Source organism: Curcuma longa, chromosome 12 (assembly GCF_044706935.1).
Source record: "Curcuma longa cultivar G26 ecotype Majalengka, Jawa Barat chromosome 12, ITB_CL_G26_1.1, whole genome shotgun sequence".
NCBI classification, from domain to species: Eukaryota; Viridiplantae; Streptophyta; class Magnoliopsida; order Zingiberales; family Zingiberaceae; genus Curcuma; species Curcuma longa.
The window spans coordinates 9,821,900-9,842,740 of NC_133872.1; the positions used below are offsets into that span (position 1 = coordinate 9,821,900).

The window sequence follows — 20,841 nt, forward strand, 5'->3', positions numbered from 1 at the left end:
TCGAGTAGCCCTAAGCTAATTGAGTAGAGGTTACTTGTTCTTAATCATTTTAGCATTTAATTGCCTATAGTCAATGCAAAGCCTCAAGGATGCATCCTTCTTTACTGAGCAATACTGGAGTGCCCCTTAGAGAAACACTAGAGTAGATGAAACCTTTGTCTAACAACTCTTGGAGTTTGACCTTAGTTCTTCAAACTCTATGGTGCCATCCGATATGAGACTTTTGATATTGGAGCTGTACTAGAAAGTGAATGGTAAACTCTAGTTGTTGCCTTGACGACAAGTGTGGTATTTCTTTTGAAAACACATTTGGATATTCTGTGAACATCCGAAAGATGTACTAAACTTTCTGCATCGAGACTCACTAAGGATAGAAGATATCCCTCATTTCCTCGACTTAATAACTGTCGAGAGTGTTGAGATAATAGATATCTCACAATCTGTGATCCTAACGAGTTCCCATGGTGGCTGGACTAAGGGTCTAACATTCATCACTTTGACTCGATAATCAATGGCAGTATGATGCTCTGATTGTCAATCCATACCTATAATAATATTAAACTATCTAACACTTGTTGCAGATCCAATGCAAGGACATGACCATCGAAGTCTAGGGACAACTCTTAACCACCTGTCAGACATCAACACTCCATGTGATCGTATCAACATTGCTAATCCATAAGATCAGGTAGTCGAACATCTCCCAATGTTATATATGAACTCAAGAGAAATAAAGGAATGTGAGCCACTAGTATCTATCAATCGACCTTAGATAACTGAGCCTTCGACTTGTGCCTTCTCACAGCATACACACGTCTTGATGGACCTTGTTGCTCATAACTTTCTTTTTCCATTTTTTGATTTTGTGATTTTCGAATATAAGTTATGCTAATTTATTATATATTTGCATAATATCTCCATGTATGAAGTATACATTACAAGAGTATATGTATCAATATCTAAGTTCATAGGAGTTATAAAAAGGTGAAGAAATCTAACAATAGGTATTCATTAAAGAGTAATTTATAATATCCATTTTAATTTTTAGAATAACCCTTCCTATAATCCCCATTTAAAATCTTCATATGCACGTAAAAATATTAATTATTTAACCCTCAATCATAGTGATTAAAGGCACTCGCCTAACTGTGCCTAAGCATAAGGTGCAGAGTCAGCAAGCCTCTTGTGGTTGTGCACCTTAAGCATGCGCCTTATGAGAGGAGGAAGAAATCGATCTTGAGGAAACGATGAAGATTCAGCTATATAAATCTGAAACATTTGATGATGATGATAATAAGATGAAGATTTAGATATTTGATTTTTTAAAATTTGAATTATGTACATAATGTATTTATTTGTTAGTGAATTTTATATTTATATCATTGTTTAATATTTTATGGATTATAATTTTGTTAGTGAAATATTTTGATAGAATTTCCCTATATATGTTTGAATTGTAAAAATTTATACCCAGAGCACTTTACTTCGGTAAAGCGTGCATTTCACCTTGTGCGTGCGCCTCAGGTCCCATAGCACCTATGCGCTTTTGGATGTCTCACGCCTCAAATAATTATGCCCCCAATAACTTATTTTATTTAAAAAATTCATTTTGCTATTTGAATTATTATTTTAATCTTCATAAATAATCATTTTGTATTTCTATTCATGTACAAAACAACATGTAAAGAGATCAAAGGATAGATTTATCAATCTCTATGTACAACAAAAAACTCCGAGTGCATATGAGCATGCTTCATTTGAACTTGTATCTACAAATACAATATGAAAATGATCAAAAAATTCAAAGGAAATCTGTAACAATGATAATAACACAAAAATCTAAAAATTAACTAAAATTTAAAGTCGATGGAGCAAATTTTGATTCTATGATGTTGATATTATCTCAATTTCTAGATGAGACACTACTATCAAATGACAAAATTTTTTCCCCTCAATTGACGAAACAAGAGAGAGATTGCATAGATATCAAACTTTTGACACCCATCATGTAGACTCTAAGCATGTTAAAAGATATCACACACTAAAATGTGACAATTACCAAAATCATCTATAATTCAAAATTTAAAAGATAAATTGATTTCTAATTTGCATCATTCTTATCTTAACTCAACGCGAGTTGTGAGCATCTTCAATTAAGGCATTCTTTTCAATATGCGAGGAACAATAACAACATTATTCATCATCTTATTCTTTGAACATTCCTTCCAACGGATAAGAAATTAATATACTTACTCTTCCTTCTGAACTTTGACTTTATTTTCTTCCTTGTTAGTCACTTTTTCCAACAAATAAGGAATGATCTCAATTTGAAATAGGGCAATGGTAATGTTCACACATTCACAATTGCAATAAGGCGTAAAAGTGGCAGTGCCAAGAATGAATCTGTAGAAGCACAAACGAAGTCAAACATATAAAGATGAATGCTCAAAATTTCTCCCTGCAAATTAGCATATTTTCTAATTTGAAAATATAACTAGTGTTTAAGTAAGCTAGCAAATTAAATAAGAATTCATCAAAATCAATTTTCTTTGTAATGTGAGTAAATAAATTGAGCATGAAGATTCCCTAAACTAAATGACATGAAACAATACAAATTCAAGAATGCAAGTAGTTAATTTAATAGATACCATTGGCTAATTTGGCAATTTGCAATAAGCATTATTTAGTACATTTTTTGTTCCTAATGTGGCATCTCCCTTGTAATAAAATAGGAGAGCTCTCAACTTGGTGAATAAGACTGAACAAGGTAGCTAACTCAGTAGATAGATGAAAAAACAGATACCAATTACGTCTTAGTTGAGTAACTTAAAGTGTTATCTTGCATTCCTTGTTGATGATGCTTGTTGTTTAGTTGTTTAGGTTCCTACCTGGGCTTCTCTAAATGACATGAATGAATCATAATTTGTGAGCCTAAGTTCCCAGCAATGTCAAGTTGATTGTTTTTTTAAAGAGGTTAATAGGAAATTCTTCTAAAATAATATCATTAAGGGGCTCATCTATGGTGTTGTTATAGGGCTATTCAATTTGTCATGATGCAGTTGAATAAGTTATGTGAATCAGTCAAAATTCTTCAAATTTAAGTGAAGGGCTTAGAGTGTAGTCTTTAAATTCGGTTCTAATTTTTGAATATGTTTTTCAGCAATTTTAATCTACAACTAGTTATCCATTTGGTCCAAATTTCTTAGACTTTTTCGATGATTCTTTATCACAGAAGATGTGGAAAAATTTTACATGTAACATTTAGGAGTTTTATTCATTTACTTAAATTAAAGCAAATGGGATTAGTTGTCATGGGTTCTTTATACATTTAAATTGTTATTTAAATTTATCTTCTACTTGATTTATTCCATGGTTTAAAATCTCGTGTCGATAGAGGCATGGTATAAGCGGAATATTTTGTTCTGCCAGTTGATCGGCACGCTTGATGTACTGCTACTACCACAGAGGCATCGTGCGGGTCTTGCAACGGTTGTGATCGCTTTGCCCAAGCACTACGACGAACTCGGTCGTGTTGCGAGGATGCTGCGTACGTGTCACGGGGTTGTCGTGGTGTATCGTGCGACTGCCGTGAACACATTGCGTGGGCTTTGTAGCTGCCATGGACGCATCCCACGTCTTAAAGTGTTATCTTGCATGCCTTGTTCATGATGCTCATTGTTTAGGTTCCTCCTTGGGCTTCTCTAATTGAATGAATAAATTATAATTTGTGAGCCTAAGTTCCAAGCAATGTCAAGTTGATTGTTTTTTTAAAGAGGTCAATAGGAGATTCTTCTAAAATAATATCATTAAGGGGCTCACTTATGGTGTTGTTACGGGGCTATTCAATTTGTCATGATGCAGTTGAATACGTTATGTGAATCAGGCAAAAGTTTTCAAATTTAAGTGAAGAGTGAGCGTAGTCTTTAAATTCGGTTCTAATTTTTGCATATGTTTTTCAACAATTTTAATCTACAACTAGTTATCCATTTGGTCCAAATTTCTTAGTCTTTTTCACCGATTCCCTTTCACAAAAGACGTGAAAATTTTTTACAGTGTAACATTTAGGAATGTTGGGAGTTATTCTTTTATTGAAATTAAAGCATGTGGGATTAGTTGTCATGGGTTCTTTATACATTTAAATTGCTATTTATATCTATCTTCTACTTGGTTTATTTCATTGTTTAAAATCTCGTATCATACCGCTTGGTACGGGCGTAATATTTCTTTCTACTCGTAGACCGGCACACTTGAGGTACCGCTTTGGAGGCGTCACACGGGCCCCATGGTCGCCCCTTCGGTCGTGTCATGCAGGCATTGCAATCACCGCGGACATGTTTATAAGTGTTATCTTGCATTCTTTGTTCATGATGCTCCTTGTTTAGATTCTTCCTTGGGCTTCTCTAAATGACATGAATAAATTATAATTTGAGAGCCTATGTTCCAAGCAATGTCAAGTTGATTGTTTTTTTTTAAAGAGGTCAATAGGAGATTCTTCTAAAATAATATCATTAAGAGGCTCATCGATGGTGTTGTCACGGGACTATTCAATTTGTATATCCTAAGGACTTTCTATAGGTTGAGTTATTAGGAAGTGCTCCATGATTTAAAATCTCATGCCATACCGCTCGGTATGGGTAAAACATTTCATTTCGCCCGCCGATTGACATCGGCACGCCCGAGGTACCATAGCCACTATGGACGCGTCAGCCACCGTGGACACGTGGCAGTAGCCTCATGATCGTTGGCAAATAGGAAGGAGAGAAGGGACTTAATTTTTAATTAAATAATTTAGGTTAATAATTTCAATCAACTCCTACTATAGTAGAGATAATTGAAATAGGTTTAATTAAACCTTAGTAAAATTATCCTCTTAATTTAATATATATGTATATATATATTATAAAATTATTTTATTATTATTATTTTATATATTTAGGTTAAATTTTTTATTTTTAGATAATATATTTTAAAACATATTGAAATCATATCAGCACGATACGATATGGTACCGAAACCGTATTGTTTCAGTCTATGATCGAAATTTTGACATGAGTCCGGATTTTAAATCATAGTTTATTCTCATGTCTTCATCGGGGTCATCCTATTCCTTGTTTGAAATTTGACTTGAACTGTAGTCATATGTAATATGTCTTTATTTGCCAGCAATTTCTCATTTTTAAAAATATTTTTCTATTCGCTGAGGTTTCAACTATCATTTCTCATTTGCTAACACATTTTTTCTATTTGCTGAGGTTTCAACAATGTTAGGGCGCTGATATAATGTATATATCTTGCAGATTATAGCAGATAAGTTAAGTTTTGTGCATGATGGGTCTTCACAATCGACTCCCAGTTTTAAAGGTAAACTGGTTGTAGAAAGATTGGCCAAATGCTGACTTCTTCATGCCTACCTGTTGTTCTGTATACATACATAGCTTCTGTTGGTTAATTAACAATTCTTTTTCCTTTTTGCATAATTGAATTTTTTATGCTCCCATTTTTGGTGTCCCTTTTGTGTTCTATTTTGCATGAAGCAAAATTTTTCTTTTTATTGCAATTATAAGATGATGCATTGATTTGTGCTTCTAGTCAGTCCTTTTTTTTGGCTTGTAATATTAGTAAGCCTAACTTTATCATATATTTGTAACTTTGTAACACAATTAATGAATTATCTCTTCAAACTTAGCTTTAACCATATTTTAATTTATTTTTCTTGCTTGACATGACATGGTTGTAGGTGTTCTTCATATAACAATTTTGACAAGCATAATTATGTTAGATTCATGATTGCAATGATCTGTTTTTTTTTAAAAATTTTTATTTAGTGTTGTAGATCTTTATCACGCTATTAGGTTTCTACTCTGATAGGCATGGCATGTCCCCTATGATAGTGATGAGACAGTTTGTCAAGACACTTGCTAAATCAATCAACTATTCCAGGAACACATAAGTGTTCTAATAGGAAATTAAAAAAACGTCAAAAAAGTCCAACTCTCATTAAGGTCGTACATTACTTGCACCAAATAAATGTTAACACAGGAAGATATATAAAGAACTTTAACTGAAATAAAAAGAAATAAGATGTAGATGAAAGCCTGAAAATCCTTGAAATATGTTTCCAAGTGTCTTTAAAGTCTCCACCTAGCAACCGTCAAATCATACACTGTCTGAACTTTAAAGAGCTTTAACTTGTGGTCCTAGAGTGATAAGGGAAACAAGATTAGCTCGGAAAACTTAGCAGGTGAATTAGTGTGTTGAATTGAAATAAGATAAATAACAAAGAATATATCATGTAGTATCATGCAATGAATTGTAATATGAATAACTACAATTTGCAAAACTAGAAAACACACAATCACTACCTGCAGAGGTGCAAATAATTAGTTACCAATCAACTAACAAGCTTAAAATCATCCAATGGGTGTGAGGGCTTGCACTCACCCTTTCTATGATAGAGAGTGGTGCCCACATATGCTCCAACATGTGCACGACTATCAAAGGTAGCTCGGCCATTTTGTGTCTTACACATAACTCTTGCTAGCAATAGCTTGGGTTGGTGCATCTCCCACATCACTCTCTCATTAGCAAGCCAAACATATAACGGTGAAGAGAAATCTATATAGATTGATATATGGTATGAAATCTTCCAAAGGGTTGAAGGTCCAATCTACAATAGAACACTACTACAATAATCCACATTTGCGAAGTGTCGTCTTTTTTTGTTGTGCCTTAGGATTACTATGTCATAGTCTAGGTGCATCACTAAATCTATAACCACTAACAACAAACACAAAAGAATTGTTAATGCATTCATGATACAACATAAACATCAATATTTAATCAACAAATGAAGACATGCATTTCACTATAACAACTTATGAATCTAACATGATGTTGACATTAGATAGAAATAAATTGTGTTCGGCAGGAATTATACGAGCAATACAAGCAGGTAAGTAAGGTTACTCTAGGACTTTCACAATATTAGGTATATCAATGGATGATAATCGTTTCTTATAAGAGATGAACAAAAATTTACATTATGCTATGATTTACAGAATTATGCAAGAATAAGTTGTTGCAGTTGGATGAAAATGTTCTTCGCCGCTACAATCAATATTCAAATACCAAAGGACTGCTCAAGAGGATGATAAACGAAGAACAATGATGTTAAGCATAACAATATATTTATAAATAATATGACTTTGTAGTAGAGTGTACGAACCCATGTTGCACATGAGACAAAAGGGCCAATAATGACGATTGCTAGGCGTGGCGGGTTGATCCACGTGATAAGGAAAATTAATGCGACAAACAAATTGTGCCTCCCAAAACTCAACCCCAATGAACGAAGAGAGAAAATAATATTAAATTGTGGATAATTGAATACAAGAAATTCTACCCCTTATATAAATTAGGAATACGACCTTTTATAAAAGACAATTGAGTTTCTAAAGAACTCTAATAATTCTAACAAATTTCTAGATAAATCTAAACATCCTTTATTTTTAAAATTTAAACAACAAATTTAGAACTCATAATTTAAGTAACAAAATTTATAAACCCTAACTACATCATTCTCCACGCCAAGAAGAATTCAGCTTTGTCGATTCCCCCCACCAAGAAGAATTCAGCTTCTTTGAGTAAGGGATCTTGGTGTTCCATCAAATCTTGCAATGCCTCGCATAAGTGTGAAGCAGACATCAAGGGGTGCCTTTGTAAAAGATTATTCTAGTTCCTCTTATTGATCTCAGCAAATATGTTGGATGTCATGTGCTCTAGTTCCTCTTCTATGATCCATGCATTTTGTATTGTACGTATGAATTTTTCCAATACACTAAGTATCTTTTAGTGCTCCCATGGAGAGATATCACAATCTGCATATTAGTGTTTCTTTTAATTATTTGGGTTGGTTTGATGAGGGAGGCAGAGCTGATGCTAAAGTGGCTTGAGGACTACTTGTTGGCAAATCAATAGACAAAGAAGGCATTCAAATGCCTCTTGATAAGATATTAGCTTTTACATAATGAAAATTTGACTTACCTATTTTTCTCAATATAAAATTTCTTCCCATAGAGGTGGAAGGGGTGGAAGGTGATGAATAAGGAAGTGGTTGATCACATCCTTGGTTGATCAGTTTGAACACAATAAACAGAAGATGGAGTACCTTGATGTGCAAAAAAGCTAGTATGTTGGTCAGCTGGAGAAGCATATTTTTGGTTGGACCTAGGAGCCTGGCTAAACATCTTTTATAGTGCTTCAATTTGCTCCCTTGTAAATGGAATATTTTTTGCACTCGTTTTTGTTGGTGCAGTTGCATTGGCATGGGAATCTCTGTCCTGACGATTAGAGGACTTCCAATCAGTAGGTCTTCCATGCAATTTCCAACAAGTTACCTTCATGTGTCCAGATTTTTTGCAATAATCACACCATGGGCGACCTTTACCAGCCCTATTATTCTGTGAAGGGCTATGAATAAATAGGGTTGAATCTTCTGTTAGTAGTAGCCTTAGAGCCAATTATGTAATGATTAACTAGGGACTTTTATATCATATTCTATTATTAATAAAGATAAGGTTTTTGGTTAGTATATTTTATGTTCGTGGCAAATAATTAAGTATAATAATATCCTTTGGTAGCTAGTTCTAATCTACATCATATCGATTATTTGAGTCGATAGTGAGATGATATAGAGAACACTATTTTTAATCATTCATAGTCAAGCATTAATATTCAGGGATGATATTAATGCGTTGAGACTAGCATGTAGGTCAACTAGATGATTTGATCTCATAAGTCATGGATATGGGATATTGAGTTGACACATGAGTATACATTAGAGAATGCATATTGAATTGACCCACCATGAGAAGTTTCATGGATCGTTATATGAATGTCATAAATTTTCTCATGTGATTATTGATATGAATAGTCCTTAGATTTGAAGTCACTACGGTTCCCTACATATGTAGTTATGTACTTTGATGTCGTCAAACATCATCCGTAATAGGGTGGACTATAAAGGCGATCACTGGTATGTAACGAATTATGTGGAAGGATATGAGGGATGTAGATGAGATCTATCCCTCCCATATGACGGGAGTGATATCTTGAGGCCTCTTGATAGAGTAGGACCACGAAATGCATGACCATGCTCAAATGAGTCAATATGAGATATTGAGCTCATTTGCTTGAGTGAGTCTACTTGGGGGTCAAGAAACAAAAAATTGATAAAATGATGACACAATCTATGCCTCATTGATCAATCTAGATATCGAGAATAAGACATGATCATACATTATCATAGTCACCAAGGTTATGTCGGATCTCGATATTCTTGTCATTTGGGTAGCAATGATGCATTGCTAGATGCCACTCATTGCTTATGTTTCTAAAATGAGTTTTAGAGACATTGTCAACATTACGAGAACTTATTAGGTCACACATAAATAACATTTTATTTTCGAGATGAGTTCATTTTAGTTTGACTAAAGGAGCAATTAAACTCAATGGATGATCGAGACTTGAGTTAAACTCAAGTTGGTTGAATTTGAGTTAGACTGAAATTAAACCAAGTTGATGAATGAAGTTTGATTTATCATGCATGATTAATGTGGATTAATCATGCATTGAAGAAGATGAAGTTAAATTTATCATGCATGATTAATAAGACTTAAAAACCTAAAAACATTTGGTATTCATGGCTTGAGTATAAAAGAGTTTTTCTTCTAAAATTCATAGAGGGATGTTCATCTTCTTGCCCTCTCATCTTCATGGTCGAAATTTACACCAAAGGGTTGCTAGCACAACCAAAACTTTCTCCAAAAGTGAGTGTTCGTGTGGATACGCATGAAGGCACGGACACTTGAATGTGCAAGAGATCCGACAAACTTTGGACGAGTGGGATAAGCAAAGGGCACGCTCCAAAGGAATACTCTATTAGATAGGATTTTGTAGATCTAAACTTGTATGAGTTTGCTTTCGCATAGATTGCTAAAGGGATCAATTTTCCACTGTGATTTGTTGTTTATCACATAAGATGCCCTAAACCTTCAACTACATGGGTGATTGTGGCTTCGAGCAACATTAATTTCTTCCTGCTTTCCTCCCTTTGAACCTCTGCAAAAACTTCCCGAATGGTGGGAAAGGGTTTCATCCCCATAACCCTCCCTTTGATTTCATCTAAGTCTCTATTCAGGCTGATAGTCTGTTTTTGTTCATCAATCTGCTGATAGATAGATGAATCATTAGCACACTTCCATGGATGTGTCTCATACAAATCCAATTGCAACCCACAGCGAGTAAGCATGTTAAAGTATTGCGTCACATTCAAGTCTCCCTGCTTTAGATTGTATAGCCGTGTCTCAATCTCAAATAATTCTGAGGTATTCTGTGTGCTAGAATAAGTCTCACGGGTAGCATCCCATATCTCTTTGGCTGTTTTATGAAGCAAAAAATTTTCTCCAACTTCAGTGGTCATAGAGTTTATTAACCACGACATAACTAGTAACTAGATGATCATCAGTCTTCCATGAGCAAAATTTTGGATCTGTGGCCTCTGAAGCAACGATTTCATCGGTGAGATGTCCATCGTTGCCTCTACCACACACGAACATGAACATAGACCGGGACCATTGCAAAAAGTTTTGACCATTCAATTTGTGATTGGTAACAAGTTGTGGAGAAAAATCAGGAATGAGTGAAACCGCAGGAGTCGACTCTGATTAGGAAGTCACTTCCAAGAAAGTCGAGGGAGACGCCATGCTGCTAGAATACAAAAAGAACGAAGGAAAAATTTGCCCAGAGAAAAATGAATGAGGAACTATTGCTCTGATACCATGAAGAAATTGATGATCTTCCTTTTATTCTTCTCTCTGAAGGAAAAAATTTACATCCTAATATATTGACTATACATCTACTAAACTAGGAAATCCAATATCTACAAATTAGGAAGACAATCAATTAGTTGATTATAATTTTCTAAATTCGGTACTACCAAAAATAAATAAATCTTAATCTTTTCTAAATACAGAAACTAAATTTCTTACTTCACTACTTGGCACTTGTATCGTTGTGTCAATCGTGTTGACGAGTATGATTTTTTGTCAGCACTCAGCATCCCTTGGCATGCTAAAATTGAGATAATATTGTTATTTTTTATAAGTTGCCTCCATACCATATCAAAATTGTGTCATTTCAGATGCAAAGCAAACATTAAACTTAATTGTATAATTGTCTATCTTTTTCTTTTTCTTCTCTTTTCTTAAACCACCTCTAATTTATCATTGGCGTTATACATTGGAATGTTAGCATGATACTAAAACAGTATCATTCTAGTAAAGATCAAAACATCGACATGACTCGACGTTTCAAATCTTACACATCATCCCACCTCTTGTAGTTTTGAATGTTTTGCTAAAGTATTTTAGCTGCTTTAGTAAGTTCCAATTTGGAGAAGTGAGTTTGTTCAATATGGTTCGTATCATAATAATCAAATAATCCTCATTCTAACCTATCATCAACATTGGGGGCGTCCACCTTAACTTATCTATCAAGTCCTCTTTCTTCTTACTTAACCTTAACCCTATGTCTATGGTTGAGTTCAATGAAATAGTCATCCTCATTGAGGTGGACTATGGTGCAAATTATGTCTAGGTGAAATGTGTGGATGTATTGTTTTTCTTATTTGAATGATCGAATATGTTAGAGTTTCTTTCTTTACCCATATTACCTACCTAGTTTTTTAATAATTTGTTCTCTAAATTTTTCCACGTTACTATTTGAGTTTTTAGGGTTTTAAGCTCTTCTTCTAAGTTGCTACAACTAATTTTTAGAATCTCACACATTTTCTTTACGTTTTCCATAGAGGAGTTTAGCACACTTGATAACAGTTGATATGTAATAAACTTTGTATCACTATTAAACTAAAGGTACAAATAAAGGACTATGGTGAGTTCTTTTAGTGATTAATTAAACTAAACTAAGTATGACAAGCAAATGAAAGCTTATGATAAATTAAACTACAGAAGTATGACAAGTAAATGAAGGTTAAACAACTTAAACTACGGTAATGCAGAAAATTTGATAATCATCTAGATTAAATAAAAGTATTTTTTCAAATAAGGGATGGTTTTATCAAGGTTATGCGAGCTTGTTCTATTTCTGAAGTTTATAGTGCAGATGGCTCCAATATGGGATCATGTCCTTGAAAGCAAATAAATCCCAATGTTGTACTTCTGGAAAATAGAGGGTAGATATGGATATTATAGGTCAATTAGACTAATATGCACAAGCCATTGCTACACCAATAATTAATCCCAAGAAAAGGTCTCGATCTTGCATGGCAGTGGTCAGGTCGTGGTTGTCATATTTGGTATTGTCGAACAAAGGGTGTGTGACTTATCTGCTGATGATAGAGTCTTTGGTAGTGGCTAGCAAGATCAATTGCAGTGAGGTGATCGCTTGAGGTGAACAACTAAGGGAAGTAAATGAAGCAAATCTACTGGGCATGGGTGTCAGGAGAAAGGAGAGGAGCCTTCATGCGATCAGGAATAAAGGGAGTGGAGAGGAATATAGGGGTATTTAAAATCCCCAAAAGCAAACTCTATTAAACCTGGTCAACTGAATTGGTTCATATTAGTTTACCACTGTTTCAGCAATAAAACCTCTGATTTAAATTCAATTTGAGCATAAAGAGAGATTAAATTGTTTCCAGTTTAATCACAATCTCAAACAACCAATTTAACTATTAATTAATCCTCAAGGGAATCGGAACCACTAAATCAGCTTTCAAAATACTTGGTTCACCTGTAAACCCTCAGATTAATCCTATTAAAACCCAATTATCCCAAATCATGATTTAAATTAAACTAAATTTTCTGAGTATAACATCTCTTGTGTGATTGGTGTAGCATATCCCACTGTAGTTGTGCTGCTGCTATTGTGGTCATAGATCATAAAGAAAATGCAGGTAGCATCTGTTTTCATGTTTGAAATTATCACATAGTGTACTTGGAGTTTTACTGTTACATTATACTGTCTTTAAGTTATTTAATTACTTTTTATGTTGGGGAAACCCAGGCGACTTTTCATCTGAGGTGGTCTCCCTGGAACACTTTCCTCCTTGTTTCTAGCTTAATTGTCTTACTTGGACAAAATATTTACTAAATGGTTCTATTTGTAATAACCCTACTGGTTTTTGCAACCATGTTCAGAAGTAGCTTTGAACTTTCCTTTTGAAATGAAAGGCAAGGAAAATGCTTTCTTGCAATTGCGATGTTTAAGAATAGTTCATCAGTCTTGCATTTACTGAAAATCCTTGCCTATCCTGATTGTGAGAAGGTAAGTAGGTTTTCCATAATTAGCCATTTCGCAAGATTGAACCTTTATTGACTTTATTTTGCACTTTTTTTTGTTAGGGCGATAAAAGTAAGATTATTAGCCTAAGGTACAATCTGAAAACCATTAGATTTCGTCAAAGAATATAATAGGAATTAATACTGGCTGATCCTTTTAATGGATGAACCACATTGGAATTATTAGTTGTATATATATATATATATATATATATATATATATATATATATATATCCTGATTCGTATTTTTTATCTAAAATACAAATTAGGTCCTAGAATAGAATTCTATTTTATTTCCTAGAATAAGATTCTAATTATTCCCTAGAATAGACCCCTAACTCTATATAAATAGGGCCTTGTATTTTGTAATTGGGGACGAAGAATTCTTTTGTTATTTTGCATAACATGGTATCAAAGCAATAATTAGGGTTCTTTTTTTCGGCAAAATCTCTGCCAACTTCTCTTCCTCACGCGAGTGAAGGCGACGCTCGCGCCTCCTCGCGAGAAAAGGCCCTAGCCGTTGGCGTTGGTTTCTTCGCGCAACGTGAAGCCCTAGCGTGACGACCGCCATCCCGTGCGTCCTGTTCGCATGATCGGCGCTGGCCGTGTGGAGGAGAATCACGGGAATCGGGCGCCGACCTTTTGTTGTTGTTTGGATTGGGATTTCAGGTTTGGAGAAGAAAAGCAAAGAGAGATTTTGCTTTGTCGCCCGCCGCTCCCTTCTTTTCCCTCACCGACATCTCCTGAGCATTGTTCTACTGAGTAGAAGAGAAGACGTCACAGTCGCCAAAGCTCAATCGAGCTCTGGCCGTTCACCGTATGTGAGCGTGAGAAACAGGGGAATTTGGTCAGGGCTTTTCTCTCCGGTTGCACCTGTTCACCTTCTTCCCTTTGCTCTGTTTGTTAATCAAAGGTGGCCACCTGTTCATCTTCTTCTCGGCAGTATATGGCGCCGCAAGCTTCTCCTTCCTAGTGCGAGCGCCCGCCTCCTCGTGATCACCCCTCTGGCCAATCGCGATCCCGCCGTCTCTTTTCCCTGTGCTTCGTCTCTATCAGGTCACAGTAGTAAGGCGATCCTCTTGGCTTCTTCTTTGGAATTCTTCTTCGAATTTGGTGATTTTCTTCTTCTTTGAGTTTGTTTGGTCTTTAGGAGCTGCATATCTTTGGACTTCCTTCAGTAAAAATCAGAGTTATTTGACTTCTTTTGTGAATAAAATCTTATGGCGAAAATAAACCTTCTATCGTGATGGATATAGTGCTTGTGGTGTCTAAAATTACGGATTATAAGTTAAATGGTTCAAACTATTTGGATTGGAGTAAAATTGTCCATGTTTATCTAAGAAGTATTGACAAAGATGGACATTTGACTGATGTCCCGTCACAAGATGATTCAAAATAGACATGACTTAGAGAAGATGCTCGCTTATTCCTTCAGATTCGGAATTGTATTGATAATGAGGTAATTGGTTTAATTAATCACTGTGAATTCGTTAAAGAATTGATGGATTATCTAGACTTTTTGTACTCTGTAAAAGGAAATCTCATCGAGGTTTGCAAAACTTTTTACTGTGTGGAAAACAAGATCAACCTCTGATTAATTATTTTATGGCTTTCAAAAAGACATATAAGGAGCTTAATATGGTGTTACCCTTTAGTCCTGATGTAAAGGTTCAACAATGCCAACGGGAGTAGATGACTATCATGAGCTTTTTTACTAGCTTATCACTTGACTTTGAATATGTTAAATCATAAATTCTATCTAGTTCTGAGATCTTCTCATTACAAGAAGTGTTTAACCACATTCTCCGTACAGAAAATACCACACCCGTTCCACCTAGTGGTGCTTAGGTGTGTCGCAATAATAATTATGTGTCAAAAAAATTAACTATTCACAATAGAAATAAAGGAGGAGGCTCACAAGATTTTGAAACTCAGACATCAAATTCTAGTGGTATTATATGTAACTATTGTCGTAAGGCGAGTCATACAAAGTTTGAGTGCAGAAAGCTTCAGTACAAAAATCAGCAAAAACATCTGACTTATATTGCATCCACTAATGATACCTTTGATAAATCGGTGCTTATCTCTGCAGATGAATTTGCCAAGTTCTCTCAATATCAGGAATCACTTAAGTCCTCATCTTCCTCTGTCACTGCTATTGCTGATTCAGGTAATCACAATACATGTCTTGTTTCCTCATCCTCTAAGTGGGTCATTGATTCTGGTGTCACAGATTATATGACAGGTAATTTTAGTCTCTTTTCTACTTTCACACACAAATCTAACACTCTTATTGTTATCTTAGCTGATGAATTTTCATCTTGTGTTCGTGGGTCTGACATTGTCAATCTTACTCCTTTGCTTTCTTTATCCTCTATCTTACATTTACCTAATTTATCTTTTAATTTGTTCTCTGTTAGTCAATTAATTTGTAATCTTAACTATTCCATCTCATCCTTTCCCAATCATTGTTTATTTCAAGATCTTTTGACGAAGAAGATTATTGGTAAAGGGCATGAAACTGGAGGCTTCTACATTCTTGATTCACCTACCCCAAGATCTCTCGCTTGTTCGGGTGTAAATTCTCCTTTCGAGGCTCATTGTTGGTTAGGTCATCTATCTCTTCCATTGCTCAAGAAGCTTTATCCACAATATAGTAGCGTGTCTTCATTAAATTGTGAGTCATGTCAGTTTGCAAAGCATCACCGCCTTAGTTCAAGTTCAAGGATAAATAAATGTGCTATTATTCCTTTTGAGTTAGTTCATTCTGATATTTGGGGTTCTTGTCCTATTCTGTCTAAACTTAATTTTAGGTATTTTGTCACTTTTATGGATGATAATTCTCATGTAACTTGGTTATATTTAATGAAAAATCGTTCTGAGTTATTTTCTTTATTTTGTGCTTTTTGTGTGGAGATTAAAACTCAATTCAATATGTCTATTCGTACTTTACGAAGTGATAATATCAATGAATATACGTCCAGTCTATTTCAATCTTATATGAGTCAGAATGATATGCTTCAAAAAACCTCTTGTGTTAATACTCCATTCCAAAATGGTGTGGCTGAACGTAAGAATAAACATCTTCTTGAAACTGCACGAGCGCTTTTATTTCAAATGAATGTTCCTAAGTCTTTTTGGGTAGACGCGATTTCTACTGCATGTTTTTTCATTAACCGTATGCCATCCTCTGTTTTTCATGTGAGATTCCTTACAAAATTTTGTATCCTAATAAGTCGTTGTATCCTGTTAACCCTAGGATATTTGATAGCATTTGTTTTGTTCAGGATGTTTGTCCACATGTCACTAAATTAGATCCCAAATCTTTGAAGTGTATTTTCCTTGGTTATTCTCGTCTTCAAAAAGGTTATAGGTGTTATTGTCCTAATATTAATAAATATCTTGTCTCAATTGATGTTACTTTCATGGAAGATACACCTTATTTCCGATCCTCACATATCTCGACTTCTCTCCTATTGTTTAAGTATATTCTAGGCGTCAACCTCTTGATTCATGTCCTGCACCTACTACTTCATTATCAGATCCAACTCCGAATGATGATCTTATTGCATTATGTAGAGATAAACGCAGCGTACTTATCTTATCTCTTCGTTTGTTTCTAATAATGGCTTGTCGTCTTCTTCTTGCTCTTTTATTGCTTCACTTGACTCTATTTCTGTTCATAAAATTGTCTGTGAGGCCTTATCTCATCCCGGTTGGAGAGATACAATGATAGAAGAAATGAAAGTCTTGGATGATAATGATACTTGGGACTTGGTTGGTCTACCTCCAGAAAAACAAGCTATTGGATGCAAATGGATATTCATTGTTAAAGTCAATTCAGATGAATCAGTTGCTAGAGTAAAATCTTGTCTTGTTGCTAAGGGTTATGCTCAAACCTATTGTGTGGATTATTCTGATACTTTTTCTCCTGTTACAAAGTTGACATCTGTTTGATTATTTATTTCTCTTGCTGCTACTCATCATTGGCCTTTACCTTGATATTAAGAATCCATGATTTTCAAGAGGAGGTGTATATGAAACAACCTCCTGGTTTTGTTACACAAGGGGAGATGGGGCGAGTTTGTCATCTTCGAAAATCTTTGTATGGTTTAAAACAAAGTCCTCGTGCTTGGTTTGAAAAATTTAGTCAAGTTATTAAAAAGTTTGGTATGAAGAAAAGCAAGTTTGATCATTCTGTGTTCTACAAGTAGTCAGGAGCTGGTGTTATTCTGTTAGTTATGTATGTGGATGATATTGTTATTATTGGAAGTGATACTATTATTCTGTTAGTTGTGTATGTGGATGATATTGTTATCATTGGAAGTGATACTACGAGAGTTTCATCTCTCAAATCTTTTATTCTCACTCAGTTTCATATAAAAGATTTAGGGGTGCTAAAATATTTCTTAGGTGTTGAAGTTATGAGGAGTAAAAATAGTATATTTCTATCTCAGAGGAAATATGCTCTTGACTTGTTAATTGAGACAGGAAAATTAGGGTCAAAACCTTGTAGTACTCCAATAACTCAGAATGTGGACTTTACAGTAGATAGAGAATTATTTGAACATCCAGAGAGATATCGAATGTTAGTTGGGAAGTTGAATTATCTTACTGTGACTCATTCAGATATTGCATATTCGGTTAGTGTTATTAGTCAGTATATGTCATCTCTAACAGTTCATCATTGGGTAACGTTAAAGCAAATTTTGTGTTACTTTAAGAGCGCACCCGGACGAGGTATTGTATATAAAAATCATGGGTACACTCATATTGAATGTTTTTCAGATGCAGATTGGGCAGGTTTTAAAATGGATAGAAGGTCTACTTCGGATTTTTGTATTTGTGTTGGAGGAAATTTAGTATCATGGAAGAGTAAAAAGTAAAAGGTTGTATCACGATCCAGTGCAGAATCAGAATATAGGGATATGACACAGTCTGTCTGTGAAATAATGTGGATATATCAACTGTTGATTGAAGTAGGACTTAAAATTTCAGTATCAGCAAAACTATGGTGTGATAATCAAGTTGCTATTCACATTGCATCAAATCCTGTGTTCCATGAGCGGGCTAAGCACATTGAAATTGATTGTCATTTTGTTCGTGAGAAAATTCAAAACGGCTTGATCACTACAAGATAGGTAAAAACTGGAAAACAATTAGGGGACATCTTCACAAAAGCTTTAAGTGGGATCCGAGTTGATTATCTTTGTAACAAGTTGGGCATGATTAATATCTATGCTCCAACTTGAGGGTCCACTGTATATATATATATATATATATATATATATATATATATATATATATATATATTATCCTTTTTACCTAAAATACAAATTAGGCTCTAGAATAGAATCCTATTTTATTTCCTAGAATAGGATCCTAATTATTTCCTAGAATAGACCCCTAACTCTGTATATAAAGAAGGCCTTGTATCTTATAATTAGGGACGAAGAATTCTTTTGTTATTTTGCATAACTGGAATTAACTCAGGTTGTCATCCATGTTTTTTTAGTAATTCTTGATTCTACATTTTTTTTCTTTAGCCAATGCACCGAAGGTGGGCTCTCAGAAGTCATGGGATGATCTTGTTCTAAATCCACATGACTGGTACGATAATCGAGAAGCTAAGTTGAATGGACTGGTATTCACTTTCACATATCCTCTCATGCTTTTGCATTTCCAATTAAGTCTGTCTTATTCACTTGTCTTGCTGTGCAGATAAACCCAAACAATCCAGATTTTAAAAACCGAACGACTTTTGAGTCTTTATGGCTAGACAGGGCACCAAGTTGGGTATCAGAGAGGCTGGAAGGATTACCGTTCGTAAGTATAGTGTACAAAAAACTACCCCTTCAGCAAAGTAGTAAGTGTGGATCTGTTGAATATTTGTGCTATTAAAAGTGGGAATTCCCACAATTGTGATATTTGACTACTTTGTGCTAATTTTATATTTGTTCTTTTCTGTTCATAGGTGAATACCTTGGAGAGGCTGGTAAATCTAAACAAGAAGAATACACTTATGCATCATCTATCAAAAATAAAGGTGGGTATTGAAATTGAGTTTTGCCCAGCTAGTCAGTCATTTTTTTTCCTTTTGTTAAATTTGATTGGATAATGATTTACCCTAAAAAATAATGGTGAGTGTTGCAAGAGAACAATCTATATAGTTATATCCTTAATATTACAACCTAATGTGTGGGTGCACATATTTCACTTTTGTAAGTAATTTTTAAATATAGGACTTTTTGCATATTAAAGTTGATAGACTATTCACTTATTCAAAAAGTTGAACCTTATATCCTTAATACCATCCACATCATGGAGATATTGCAAACATGTTCTATTTGCTTCTTCCACATGTTAATGATTTTCCATGATATCATTCTGTGATTTGCTACATATTAACTTGATACTTAGCGTGGTCTTTATCAGACAAGAAGTACTTTTCCTTACATTTCTATGACTGTTTTCTTTGAATTAGCATTTAGATCAATATAGATTCTCTCTTACAAGCACATCCCTGATTGATGTTACAACGGTTAATTTTGTTATCTGATTTGTTTTATCTTATTGGCTCTTGAACCAGCATTGTAACAATAAACAACTTTAAGTGGGTGGATCCCCTCCCTCGATCCATTATTCTACTTCGTGGTATCAAAGCATCCTTAGTTACATTAAGAGGGGTGAAGTCTCTTGTTATTCTTTCATAGTAAATAATCAATATCTAACCTCTTTTGCATGGGTTTCCCATTTCCATAGTACCTGATTTATTTTTCCTTTTTTTTTTGAATTCTTTCCATCTGTTTCTATTGTATCTTGAACTCTGCACATTCACCTGAAGATTCTCACACGGAATATAGTAACTTTGACAACTTAGTTATCGAGGATTCTTTGAGCACATCTTAAGCTGTATGTTTTCATGTTCTTTTCCTTCTAGAGGTAATTTAATGTCTTCTCTACTTAGTAACATGACATGTATACCTCAACATTTTCATCTTCAATGGACTAGCTTGAGTTTGTTCTCATAATATATGTAACAACTGATGATCCCGATGACTCTCTCTAAATTTTGTATTTCCTTTTTACAACATAAGGAATCATTTCATCAAATTTGCATTCTTCATAAGGAATCATTTCATCAAATTTGCATTCTTTTATCAACGTTTAAGATTTGTGTCTTATAGGAACTTTTGTAGGAACTTCTTGTGCATCTACCTCTACTATGCTCTTGATTGATCTCTTGGGCTTGTTTTCTGGGGAAAAAACTGGGATAAAAACTAGAAAACTTGAAGAGTTTATTAGAAGATACTATTTTTCATTACCCTATTTACTTTCCTTCCATTTCTGGGATGTAAATAAGCCCTTAGCAATCATCAATATGTATTTTGTAGTTTGGTTCTACTTAGTCTAGAATCCATGACTCCTATTGTTTGTTATAGGTGACTAATTTTTTGTACTGTGAGCATTTTGCCATTTAGCATC

General features: G+C 34.5%; 1 protein-coding gene across 1 annotated transcript in view; it reads left to right on the forward strand.

Moving 5' to 3' along the window:
- The window catches only part of LOC141843100 (protein OSB2, chloroplastic-like), a 43,617-nt gene that overhangs the window by 14,175 nt on the left and 8,601 nt on the right, over positions 1–20,841 (forward strand). Inside the window, exons 3-6 of the mRNA XM_074731129.1 lie at positions 5,298–5,361; positions 18,903–19,000; positions 19,078–19,222; positions 19,331–19,402. Of these exons, the coding sequence (XP_074587230.1) occupies positions 5,298–5,361; positions 18,903–19,000; positions 19,078–19,222; positions 19,331–19,402 (379 nt within the window). The remainder of the gene's footprint in view (positions 1–5,297; positions 5,362–18,902; positions 19,001–19,077; positions 19,223–19,330; positions 19,403–20,841) is intronic.